Below are 13,676 nucleotides of genomic sequence, written 5' to 3'. Positions count from 1 at the left end.
AAAAACCGGCATATATCAATATAGATGAATTTCAAAAATAGGATGAATAAAATGGAATGAAATGATAAAGGTAATGAAAAAATAAGATCAATAAATACCTGAAATGAAACCATGCTATATGTTTTCTACTTCTGTATACTATTTATAGATTAAAGGGAAAAGCTAATGCAAATACAGCAAGACAACATGGTATACCGGGGTGGTAACTTTTATATACTTTTTGTGCTTATTTGGATTTGAAACATATTTAATAAATATTTAACAATTTTTATATAGTATTCTACCATCATTATTTTTGGTTTCAATCTGTTTTTTTAAGAGCAAAAAACAAACCAAAAAAATTTTTAAAGTAGTTCTCAACCATATTTACTTTTGGGTACAATTGGTATCATATTTAACATGCAAATATAAAAGCAAACCAGTTGCCATGGAGTCAACTCTGACTCACAGTGACCCCACGTGTGTCAGAGTAGAACTGTGCTCCTGGGATTTTCAGTGGCTGATTTTTTAGAAGTGTATTGCCAGGTCTTTCTTCCATGGCACTGCTGGGTGGAATTAAACCAGCAAACTTTTGGTTAGCAGCCAGATATTTATGGATATGTATATATATTTCTTTTTTATATCTATATTATAGAATCTTTCAGACTACGAATTACTAAAAGAAATATAAACCCGAGTATATCTCTTGAGCTCTGGCATCTGTCCTGTCTGTTATCAAATGTTTTTGAGCTGTCCTGTCAGAAGGAAGTGCAGTGTGGTGGGAAAAACATGGAATCAGAAGTCCACCAGGCCTGTGTTCAAACCACGATGAAAACCCTTGCTGTCCAGGTGACCTAAGATAAGTACTCGACCTCTGTAAGCCTCGGTTTACTCATCTGTAATGTAACCACGGCTAAATTTAAACGATGTTGAAAGGACTAGAGGTAATGTTTAACTACGGTAAAAAGCAACTAGCAGTTACTCCACCAACAGCAGCGATTACTAACGTATTAGATACTTGCATAATCGCACCTGCACTGATTTGTATGAACAATGATGTCTGAAGGAAATAGAGATCTTCTTCCTAAAGAATTAATAGGCACAATGATAAAAATCTAAAAGAGAATTAATGAACAAAGTGGGGCAAAGTCACTGAATTTTTCCCCAAGTGATTAAAAATGACCATTTTCCTATGGTCCTGTATTCTGGGGGGCAGTGACTTCCCCAGAGCCCAGTGAAGGCAGCATGTCTCTGCTCCACAGTGTCTGGGGATACAGCTGGAAACCCTCAAAGGCTAGGGGTGTAGTCTGCTTTCCTTTGTTTGTTGTTTTCCAAGTGATTGTACAGAAAATTTTTAAAGAGTAAGCTCCTCCAGTGAATTTCCGAGCTAGGTAGTATAAATGACCAGATAAACTGGTAGCTGCCAATGGAAGATCAATCAAAAATGAAGATAAATTTCTGAAAGGATAATAGACCCCAAATAAAATATAAAAATTGATTTTGATGTAAGATTTTGAGAACTTAGCTATAATATAAAGTAGTAAATTTATGTGTGATTCTTGGGGAGAATACTTAATATTTAGCCTGACTATTTAATATCATTCCATACACCATGAAATGTACAATACTATACTCTGCATAGAAAAATCCGGCATCAGGACCAGGTTGTGGCCATACTTGACTTTTTGAAAATAGCCCATATATAAGAACAACTCAAACACTCATTTTGTTGGTCCAGGCTTAATTTCTATTTCAGTGGCTATTTCAAACACTAATTTTCAAATCCGTCTGCCAGCAGATAGATGGCTACTTTCCAGTCAGCAGCAGGTGGCTGACTCACCCACATCCAGCCTCAATTCTGTTTCAAGAGGAAATGGAAAAACACCCTGAAATGTAGATGATCAAAATGCCATCAGAAACTAACAACACAGTTTAATTAAAAAGGAGACTCCATAATAATGCATTTTCCCCTCTCCTCTTTATATTATACAACAAAATAAGAGACAGTACAGAGAAGCAATTAGAATGAAGTCTCCTCTTGCCCTCAGGGTGTCGGAGAAGAAGCTTTGCCAATGGAATCATTAGCTTCCCGTTTCTTATTTTCCTCCCCTCTGTCACCCTGAAATTACTTCCCAGCTTCATTGAGAAACATTGCATTGTCTTGTATCTTCAGTTAATCCCAGGCTCAAAGAATCCTTAGCAGTCTTGTTACTCTGTGAAACAGGTAAGATTGCTATTCCATTAGGAGCCCAGATAGACTGGGAACCAGCTTAATTTCAGGAACTGCGGTGACTCTGTATGACCTCTGGGATGGAGTGGTTGGCTTGAAACTAAGCAGTTTGTTTGAGTGGCACCATGATGGCAAACTGCTCCTAGAACCTGCTCCTGCAATGAGGGAAAGCAGGAGAGAGAAGTCACTCCACACAAATGTGCCAGCCTGGGTACAGAACACCTGCACCATTCCACTTTCTGATCATGATCAGACCTCAGAAGAAAGCACTCTGACTGTTCTCATCCGTGAACAAACAGCAAACTGTTTACTCAGAGAGGCCAGAACACAACACGAGCTACACTCCACATCAGCCAACAAAAGCAACTGGCGATACAGCGTAGAGCTGAAAGCAGGAACACGACAGAAACCTGCAGGCCAACGTTCACTGCAGCTCTGTTCACAATAGCCAAAAGGTGGAAACAACTGAAATGTCCATCAGCACAGGAGTAGATACACGGAATGTGGAATATGCACACAATGGAATACTCCTCAGTCACAGAGAGAAAGCAAGTCCTGATACATGCTACCCCACGGACACGGAATGTGGAATATGCACACAATGGAATACTCCTCAGTCACAGAGAGAAAGCAAGTCCTGATACATGCTACCCCACGGACACGGAATGTGGAATATGCACACAATGGAATACTCCTCAGTCACAGAGAGAAAGCAAGTCCTGATACATGCTACCCCACGGACACGGAATGTGGAATATGCACACAATGGAGTACTCCTCAGTCACAGAGAGAAAGCAAGTCCTGATACATGCTACCCCACGGATAAGCCTTGAAAACATGATGAGGGAAATATGTCAGTCACAAAAGGACAAATATCACAAAGAGAAAGCAAGTCCTGATACATGCTACCCCACGGATAAGCCTTGAAAACATGATGAGGGAAATATGTCAGTCACAAAAGGACAAATATCACAGAGAGAAAGCAAGTCCTGATACATGCTACCCCACGGATAAGCCTTGAAAACATGATGAGGGAAATATGTCAGTCACAAAAGGACAAATATCACAGAGAGAAAGCAAGTCCTGATACATGCTACCCCACGGATAAGCCTTGAAAACATGATGAGGGAAATATGTCAGTCACAAAAGGACAAATATCACAGAGAGAAAGCAAGTCCTGATACATGCTACCCCACGGATAAGCCTTGAAAACATGATGAGGGAAATATGTCAGTCACAAAAGGACAAATATCACAAAGAGAAAGCAAGTCCTGATACATGCTACCCCACGGATAAGCCTTGAAAACATGATGAGGGAAATATGTCAGTCACAAAAGGACAAATATCACAGAGAGAAAGCAAGTCCTGATACATGCTACCCCACGGATAAGCCTTGAAAACATGATGAGGGAAATATGTCAGTCACAAAAGGACAAATATCACAGAGAGAAAGCAAGTCCTGATACATGCTACCCCACGGATAAGCCTTGAAAACATGATGAGGGAAATATGTCAGTCACAAAAGGACAAATATCACAAAGAGAAAGCAAGTCCTGATACATGCTACCCCACGGATAAGCCTTGAAAACATGATGAGGGAAATATGTCAGTCACAAAAGGACAAATATCACAGAGAGAAAGCAAGTCCTGATACATGCTACCCCACGGATAAGCCTTGAAAACATGATGAGGGAAATATGTCAGTCACAAAAGGACAAATATCACAGAGAGAAAGCAAGTCCTGATACATGCTACCCCACGGATAAGCCTTGAAAACATGATGAGGGAAATATGTCAGTCACAAAAGGACAAATATCACAGAGAGAAAGCAAGTCCTGATACATGCTACCCCACGGATAAGCCTTGAAAACATGATGAGGGAAATATGTCAGTCACAAAAGGACAAATATCACAGAGAGAAAGCAAGTCCTGATACATGCTACCCCACGGATAAGCCTTGAAAACATGATGAGGGAAATATGTCAGTCACAAAAGGACAAATATCACAGAGAGAAAGCAAGTCCTGATACATGCTACCCCACGGATAAGCCTTGAAAACATGATGAGGGAAATATGTCAGTCACAAAAGGACAAATATCACAGAGAGAAAGCAAGTCCTGATACATGCTACCCCACGGATAAGCCTTGAAAACATGATGAGGGAAATATGTCAGTCACAAAAGGACAAATATCACAGAGAGAAAGCAAGTCCTGATACATGCTACCCCACGGATAAGCCTTGAAAACATGATGAGGGAAATATGTCAGTCACAAAAGGACAAATATCACACAGAGAAAGCAAGTCCTGATACATGCTACCCCACGGATAAGCCTTGAAAACATGATGAGGGAAATATGTCAGTCACAAAAGGACAAATATTGTGTGATTCCACTTACGTGACATATCTAGAATGGGCAAGTGTACAGAGACCTAAGTTGAACAGTGGTTTCTAGGGGTAGGAGGAAGGAGAAAAGGGGCTTCATTGCTTAAGAGACACAGCTTCCGTTAAGGGCGATGGAAAGGTCTGGACACGGATAGTGGTGACAGCTGTGCAGCATGACGATCACAACTAAGGTCACTAAATTGTACATGTGAAGAATGCTGAAATGGCACGTTTTGTCACATGTGTATTTACCACAATCAACAAAATTATTGCCTAGAGCCCAAATGCATGGGCTCAAGATTTAAGACAAAAGAAACAGAGCTAGAATGGCAAGGAAACATGCCCACATAAATGAAAAATTATATGCTGTTTCCAAGTGATTCATGATCACCATCATGCTTGTCTTCATTATATGACAACCACAGGGGCATCTGGTAAACACAGGACTCCGGAAGAGAAAACACTGGTGAGGTTTAAGTGTCTCTAGATCCATATGCAAGGCTCAGTCGGCTCAGGAGTAAGAGAAAAGGAAGGTGAAGCTCCTGATGGAGATAGGGATGGATAAAAGTGAAGAAAAACAAAAAAGTGTCAAGCCCCAGAGTGACACAGACATGAGACAGCTTGAGCAGCCCCGAAAAGAGAACCCTTCCTGGTGGTCAGCACCCCGTGCATCCCCTGTCAGTAGTCACAGCAGCACGTAGGAAGAGTAGAGAGCCCTTACTGTAGCACGCGGGAGTGGCTGAGATCCCTCACATCCGAGTCCTCATAATGCGGCGTTACCATTCCCAGCCCACTGTCGCTCTGCATGTGTTTCCGAAGGGCAGGATTCCACCAGTCTGACATCCTGAGAAGAAGGAATAAGGACACCCAACAGGTAAGCACCCACAGTCACCCATAGCAAGCACTCTACCCTTTCTCAAGATACTTCTTGCCTTTAAAGGTGAGACTGGAAATGACTCTTCTGTGTTTACTAAGTACTTTGTGTTCATTATCGCATTTAATATTCTCAACGGTCATGGACTATGTGTATGGTTCCGCCCACTTTATAGATGAGAAGCCTGAATTTCAAGATGCAGTGATTTTCTGTCTGACACAAGTAAAGAAGTCAGGGGGCCTGGTAGAGAAATGCAGATGAGAAAATAACAAAGCTCAGTCTCTTTTCCTGCTTTTCTGTTCCTATTTCCAGAGGGGGCAACAGATGAGAAATTAGAAAACAATTGATTCAAGTTCTAGTGGATTTTCAGGCTACTTTTTCTTTGGAGTTGGAGCTATTAGATGTCTAACCCAGGAGGAGGCCTTTTTTTTTTGGTCATTATTTGACATGAAGAGAATGACTGAAAGGGAAAGGCCAGGGCTAGCCTGGCAGGGTGGTGATGGTGGTGGTGGTAGGGGTGGTGGGGACGGTGGGGACGGTGGGGACGGTGGGGACGGTGGGGACGGTGGGGACAGTGGGGATGGTGGTGGTGGTGGTAGGGGTGGTGGGGATGGTGGGGATGGGGGGATGGGGGGGATGGTGGTGGCGGTGGTAGGGGTGGTGGGGATGGTGGGGATGGTGGGGATGGTGGGGATGGTGGGGATGGTGGGGATGGTGGGGATGGTGGGGATGATGGGGATGGTGGTGGTGGTGGTAGGGGTGGTGGGGGTGGTGGGGATGGTGGGGATGGTGGTGGTGGTGGTAGGGGTGGTGGGGGTGGTGGGGGTGGTGGGGATGGTGGGGATGGTGGTGGTGGTGGTAGGGGTGGTGGGGATGGTGGGGATGGTGGTGGTGGTGGTAGGGGTGGTGGGGATAGTGGGGATGGTGGGGATGGTGGGGATGGTGGTGGTGGTGGTAGGGGTGGTGGGGATGGTGGGGATGGTGGGGATGGTGGGGATGGTGGGGATGGTGGTGGTGGTGGTAGGGGTGGTGGGGATGGTGGGGATGGTGGGGATGGTGGGGATGGTGGGGATGGTGGGGATGGTGGTGGTGGTGGTGGGGATGGTGGGGATGGTGGGGATGGTGGTGGTGGTGGTAGGGGTGGTGGGGATGGTGGGGATGGGGGGATGGGGGGATGGTGGTGGCGGTGGTAGGGGTGGTGGGGATGGTGGGGATGGTGGGGATGGTGGGGATGGTGGGGATGGTGGGGATGATGGGGATGGTGGTGGTGGTGGTAGGGGTGGTGGGGGTGGTGGGGATGGTGGGGATGGTGGTGGTGGTGGTAGGGGTGGTGGGGGTGGTGGGGGTGGTGGGGGTGGTGGGGATGGTGGGGGTGGTGGTAGGGGTGGTAGGGGTGGTGGGGATAGTGGGGATGGTGGTGGTGGTGGTAGGGGTGGTGGGGATGGTGGGGATGGTGGGGATGGTGGTGGTGGTGGTGGTGGTGGGGATGGTGGGGATGGTGGTGGTGGTGGTAGGGGTGGTAGGGGTGGTGGGGATAGTGGGGATGGTGGGGATGGTGGGGATGGTGGTGGTGGTGGTAGGGGTGGTGGGGATGGTGGGGATGGTGGGGATGGTGGTGGTGGTGGTAGGAGTGGTGGGGATGGTGGGGATGGTGGGGATGGTGGTGGTGGTGGTAGGGGTGGTGGGGGTGGTGGGGATGGTGGGGATGGTGGGGATGGTGGGGATGGTGGGGATGGTGGTGGTGGTGGTAGGGGTGGTGGGGATGGTGGGGATGGTGGGGATGGTGGGGATGGTGGTGGTGGTGGTAGGGGTGGTGGGGATGGTGGGGATGGTGGGGATGGTGGTGGTGGTGGTAGGGGTGGTGGGGATGGTGGGGATGGTGGTGGTGGTGGTAGGGGTGGTGGGGATGGTGGGGGTGGTGGGGATGGTGGTGGTGGTGGTGGGGTGGTGGGGATGGTGGGGATGGTGGGGATGGTGGGGATGGTGGTGGTGGTGGTAGGGGTGGTGGGGATGGTGGGGATGGTGGGGGTGGTGGGGATGGTGGTGGTGGTGGTAGGGGTGGTGGGGATGGTGGGGATGGTGGTGGTGGTGGTAGGGGTGGTGGGGATGGTGGTGGGGATGGTGGTGGGGACGGTGGGGATGGTGGTGGTAGTGGTAGGGGTGGTGGGGATGGTGGTGGGGATGGTGGTGGTGGTGGTAGGGGTGGTAGGGGTGGTAGGGGTGGTAGGGGTGGTGGGGATGGTGGGGATGGTGGGGATGGTGGTGGTGGTGGTAGGGGTGGTAGGGGTGGTAGGGGTGGTAGGGGTGGTAGGGGTGGTGGGGATGGTGGGGATGGTGGGGATGGTGGTAGTAGTGGTGGTGGTATTAGTCGCTATAGAGTTGGCTCCAATAGGAGCTTATGTACAACGGAATAAAACACTGCCCGGTCCTGCACTACCCTCACAATTCTTGGTATGATTGAGTCCACTGTTGAGGCTATTGTGTCAATCCATCTCATGGAGGGTTTCCCTCATTTTCACTGACCCTCTATTTTGCCAAATATGATGCCCTTTTCTAGCAAGTGGTTTTCCCTGGTGATATATCCAAAGTAAAACCATGCAGTGGTTAAGAGCTTGGCTGCTAGCCAAAAGACTGGCAGTTCGAATCCACCTTGGAAATGCTATGGGGCAGCTCTACTCTGTCCTACAGGGTCACTGCGAGTTGGAATCTACTCAACAGCACAAATGGAAGTGATAGCGTCGTCTAGATTTGGTAGAAGTGTTGGCGAGCAGAAAGGAAGGCTCAGCCAAGATAAACACCTGCGCGGAAAGAGTGAGTCTACACAGCCATTCGTAAAAGAGACTTACAATGGAAACAGCTGTACCCGCCCTAAGGAAATGCAACAAGAAAATCTATATTCTAAAACGTCTGTTGTCATGAGAACATCAAGTCTGAGCCAGGCCCAGCTGTCACCATGGGGCTGCCTCACCCCACACCAGCAAGAACAGCCCACTCACCCTGAGGCCTGCTCCACTACCAGATCGGGCATCCCTGGAGGCGTCCCCGCCTGCTGGGACACCACCATATCTGGGTCCAGAATGAAAATCTCATCTTGGGAAATCTCCATCACAAAGTGCAAGTGTTCCTAAAGAAGGAAAAGAAGTCTATCAGATGATTGACGGAATACTCAAATTCATCACTGGAAGAATAATGGAGCAAAGCATTCTTGATCTTGAAGAATAATGAAATTCTGGGGCATGTCTACTGACTAAGGTGTATTGTCAGGGGTCTGATCAGCAGCCAGCACCCCCTGAAGCAGCCCTGTGTCAAGAGGATGGCTTGGAGGAGAGCTGGACTCCTGTTGGTTCAGGATTCCTATTGACCTGGACCTCATCAGGTATAACCAGAGATGGTCTTGGATCTTCTTCTCCCCGGATACTTGGGAGAAGCAACACCACACATGCAATGTGGTCCACACGAGTGTAAGAGAACCTGGGCTTCCATCTCAGGATCTGGTCATGGCTGCGTTACGGTGAGCAACTGGCTTTATAACTAAATTTGACACTGTACATTTTTTTTTTTCTGGGAGAATTTAGACATTGGAAACGTGTTAACATTGAATGTAACCATCTTCTTCTCATTACTGAACTCTGAGGACTGATTAACTGAAACTACTAGCCCGGATGTGCACTTACAGTCTCAAACCTGCTAAGCAGAAATGAGCTTAAAAGGCATTATACTTGGCTAGGAAACTGTGAAAGTACCAGCATGAATGGAAATTTGGATTGCAGGCTGGTGATAACATTTACAAGCCTAGTTATTTTTCTGGACTCATTTCCAAGGTCAAGTTATACCATCTTGAGACCACAGGTCAACAAACACCTGGAAAGAGATAAAACGTTCATAGTGTAGGCTAAGAATACCATTCTAAAATTTATATGTTTCAGCTTTTTTTTTTTTTTTTAGAAAAATGTATGGTGTGAGGTAACTAAGTAGATTTACATGGGAACTTCCCACTCTCACAAGCAAAACTTACCTGAGATCTGTCTATTCGATAAAAGCGATCAGCAGAAGTAGCTAGAAAAATAAAATGAATGAGTGAATGAACGTGGCATCAGAGTGTCCTGTGATCTGGCGCCAGCTTTACAGCCTTCTCCTCCACTCTGAAGCCTTACTGCCCAGTCACCCTGGACTGCTGGTCGGCCCCGAATCTGTTAACAACAACTCAGCCCTTCCAGGTGTTTCCGTCTTACTCCCACCGCTGAGAAAGCCCTTCCCTCCCTTCTGCGTATCTGAATCTCAGTCATCTTGTAAGGACCAACTCAGACGTCCCCTCCCCTGTGAAACCTTCTTCAGAACCTGCCTCCCTGCCCACACAGAATTCACTGTTCCTACCTCTATGCACATTTATATTGTAGAACTTCTTAGAGAAACGATCTTCACAGGTAACTCTGAGACTAACGTACCTGCCTCTCTGACAGTCTGTGTTTCTTTTTATGACTGCAGAAATTAGCATTGGACCTTACACAGAGTTGAGGCTCAACATATGTTTACTGAGTAAATAAAGCTAGAATGGACTTCCTGGGTGTGTGATCCCCATACTGGAAAAGGGCTTGAAGGCTCAGAGAGCCAAGAACCACATCTGGTCTCGAAGGACTCACTCCACTTTCAAACCAAGTCCCTAGAGCCATGGCTGAAGGAAGCCAAAATACCCTCCCCCCCACCAAAAAAAAAACAGGCATTTAGGCATTCCTAAAAGGCATAGTGGTTGTTAACTGCTACGGCTGCTAACCTAAAGGTCAGCAGTTCAAATCCGCCAGGCGCTTCTTGGAAACTCCATGGGGCAGTTCTACTCTGTCCTATGGGGCCGCTATGAGTCGGAATCGACTGGACGGCGGCGGGCTTGGTTTTGGTTTGGTTTAAAAGGGACTAGACTGCACCTGCAGTTTATGAAATAAATGAACTACAAACTTTTGAGTTTCTAAAAATTATTTTCATTAGTCTGCAATATTAAAAAGAATAATGTTCTTCCTCACTTAAATCTATCTAACAGAGCCTAAAAAATGATAAATGGGTTGTCTAAAAAGAGCATAGCACTAGGGAAAACCTCAAAGTGCAAGTAATCCTTTAAAAGTCATGAATATTTAATGAATGGCTTCTGTCTGAAGGGCACTGAGCGAAGACATGAGAAGACCTGGTCGCGCCCTCCGAAAGGTAAGTAAAATCTGGCTGGTGAAGACTTGCTGTATTTTGTTCTTTTTAGCCAGTCTATCATTACCTGTAAGTACAAAGGAGCCCTGGTGGTACAATGGTTAAGCACTCTGCTGCTAACCGAAAGGTTGGAGGTTCGAAGCCACCAGCAGCTCCACAGTGAAAGACCTGGCAATCTGCTCTATGAATTACAGCCTAGAAAACCCTACAGGGTAGCTCTACTCTGAGTTCTACACTATTGAGTCGAAATCAACTTGACTGCACATGACAACAACAATCATTACCTTTTAAATTAAAGGCTTTCCATAAAACAATTTACAGGGTAAAATTAATATCTGGGCTAAGACCATTACACACACTTGTATTTATTCAGAGACTGGATATAGGACAGAATAACTGATATAAATATTTTTGTAATTTTCTTCCAAATACTTTGTTCCTCTGTGGGTTCAGGAACAACCCGCGATTGTGGTCTTCACAGCTCGAGGAACCTACAAACTGCTGCTGTCAAGTCGATTCCCACTCACAGTGACCCCCATAGGGTTTCCAAGGCTAAATGTCTTTACGGAAGTAGACTGCCATGTCTTTCTCCTGGCTGGAGGAAAGTAGTGCAAACTAGCTTCAGGGGCAGTTGATGAACCGGGAGAGAAAACCCGTCTCATGATGGATGTGGGCTAGATCTCACAGAGATACACGTGCCCATCTTCATAAAGCTGCTTACACACTCACCCCTCTGTGGTATTCACCCATCCCCGATGTACACACAGATAAACCACAGAGAGGTGGGCAACTGTTAGCTCTCCAGTCTCCACAGAGACACTGAAGGGTAGATACAGTGCGCGGTCTATAAGGAGGGTGTGAATGAGCTGAATGGTAACATGAGGTGACTGGAGAAGTAGGATCAGATGGCATCCAGGAAAGTGAGAGATGCCTGAGATAGAACAGGGACTTATTAATCAATCAGAAAATAACTGACCAATTAGGTATTTAATGTGTCATGCTCAGGAGAGTAGATACGAATGCAATTGCAATTTTCACACTTAAAAAAAAATTAGAGCATTCTGAAATGATGGCCTCATGAAAATAATATGGAAAAGTCCAGAATATGCAAACAACTTCAAATTAGTACCAATCCTTTGTGATAGTATTCACCCACCGGCCTTAATTTGGGATAAGCACTCAGCAAGTTTTAGAACAAAGGGGGTGAGGAAAGGGAGGTGTCATCTGGATCAATCTGATGCTGAGAAGTTTAGCCAGAGTTAGCTAACTTGCTTTGAGGGAAGTGACTTCAGAAAAGTGAGCTGTGAGGTCAGCAAGTCTGCATTGTTTGAGATGCAAATACCAATCACATGAGCCACATGAAGGGTTTCTGAATAATATTCTGGAAAGCTGGAGTCGGCTCTATCAGTCCTCCTGCCCCCACCCCCATCCCCTCCATGAAATACAGACACTCACCGTCTAGGAAGCACCACCGTGGGGAGAGCCTCTGAGCTGAGAGGGCCCTGGGGAAGGAGGTTTCGTGGTCCTGGAAAGAGACACAGACATCCTCATGGCTCCATTGGGGTAAGCTGAAGCCCGGACATTCCACTAAACCACCTGTTTCCAAACAAAGCCTGGTGAGGTGATCCAACTACCACTTTTACCAGAAACAGTGGCTCTATTTGAAATTAAGCATTTCACATACCCACATACCGGTTGCCATCAAGTTCATTCCGACTCAAAGCGATCCTATAGGGCAGAGTAGTAACTGCCCCATGTGGTTTCCAAGGCTGTAACTCTTTATGGAAGCAGACTGACACACCTTTCTTCCTTGGAGGGCATGGTGGGTTAGAACTGCCAACCTTCTGGTTAGCAGCTGAGCTCTTAACCACTGTACCACCAGGGCTTCTTATGATAGATATACCAAAAGCCAAACCCAAACACATTGCTGTTGCATCAGTTCTAACTAATAGTGACTTAATAGGACAGAGCAGAACTGCCCCCATAGGGTTTCTAAGGCTGTAATCTTTACGGAAGCAGATTGCCACATCTTTCTCCTAAGGAGCGCCTGGTGGATGTGAACCACTGACCTTTCAGTCAGCAACTGAGTGCTTAACTACTGCACCACCAGGGCTCCTTGCATTTCACATAGCATCTTTGAAAACAATTCCCACCAAAACACCCCAGGAGGCTTTCAATTCTTCCAATAAGCATTCATAATTGACATCACTTGGGAAGCTTGCTTCCCTCTGGGGATTTCTTTTTGCCTTTGTAAGCTGGGTGTCATTTATATCTTTGTTCTCCACATAGGTACAAGGCCATTGGCACAGGAGGGGAAAGAACCAAGCTTCACCTAGTGCCAGCCTGGACTTGCAACAACTAAGAAAACCGAAAGGCCATCAACATGCAGGGTCATGTCTCCTTGGACTAGAGGTGCACCTGTTACACAGGGCCATTCACCTGCATGGAGACCAAGGTCAGCATCACATGTTGAGGACATCTCCACCCTCAGCCTCTCCATTGAACCTGGACCGTGGAGTAGTGGACGAGGAGGAAGGAGAGTTGTGCCAAACTGGCCCATGACGGAACCATCCTCTCCAGCACTGGGCCAGCCAGCTGTGCTCATCTATCTCAGCATTCTTTGGAAGATTCTCACTTCTAAGACCTCCGATTCCTCCTCTAATAGCTGACCTGAGAATTCTCTGATACAAGCACTCCCATTCTTCCCTCTAGGCTTAGATAAAAAGAGTTTTCTCTGTAGCTAACCATTTCATCCAGTCTCTGAATTACAGTCCTTCCCAACGTCAAGCATTACTTCTGTTGTTATTGTTGTTAGGTCCTGTCAGTAGGTTCCCACTCATAGTGACCCTGTGTACACCAGAAAGAAACACTGCCTGGTCCTGCACCATCCTCACAATTTTTGCTATGTTTCAGACCATTGTTGCAGTCACTGTGTCAATCCATCTCGTTGAGGGTCTTCCTCTATTTCACTGACCCTCTCCTTCTGTAACATGATTAAAACCCAACCCTCACCCTTAAA

At 46.4% G+C, this 13,676-nt stretch overlaps 1 protein-coding gene across 2 annotated transcripts in view; it reads right to left on the bottom strand.

The window, feature by feature from the left end:
* DGKI (diacylglycerol kinase iota) overlaps positions 1 to 13,676 on the bottom strand; it is a 491,392-nt gene that overhangs the window by 87,590 nt on the left and 390,126 nt on the right. For both annotated transcript variants that reach the window (XM_064289678.1, XM_064289679.1), the window contains 4 exons: positions 12,113 to 12,182; positions 9,483 to 9,523; positions 8,464 to 8,591; positions 5,315 to 5,437 (listed from right to left, as the gene is read on the bottom strand). In XM_064289678.1, coding sequence (XP_064145748.1) covers positions 5,315 to 5,437; positions 8,464 to 8,591; positions 9,483 to 9,523; positions 12,113 to 12,182 — 362 coding nt within the window. The remainder of the gene's footprint in view (positions 1 to 5,314; positions 5,438 to 8,463; positions 8,592 to 9,482; positions 9,524 to 12,112; positions 12,183 to 13,676) is intronic.

Source organism: Loxodonta africana, chromosome 8 (genome assembly GCF_030014295.1).
Source record: "Loxodonta africana isolate mLoxAfr1 chromosome 8, mLoxAfr1.hap2, whole genome shotgun sequence".
Classification (NCBI taxonomy): domain Eukaryota; kingdom Metazoa; phylum Chordata; class Mammalia; order Proboscidea; family Elephantidae; genus Loxodonta; species Loxodonta africana.
Note: the sequence above shows the minus strand (reverse complement) of the source record. Positions and strands in the feature narration are given on the sequence as shown.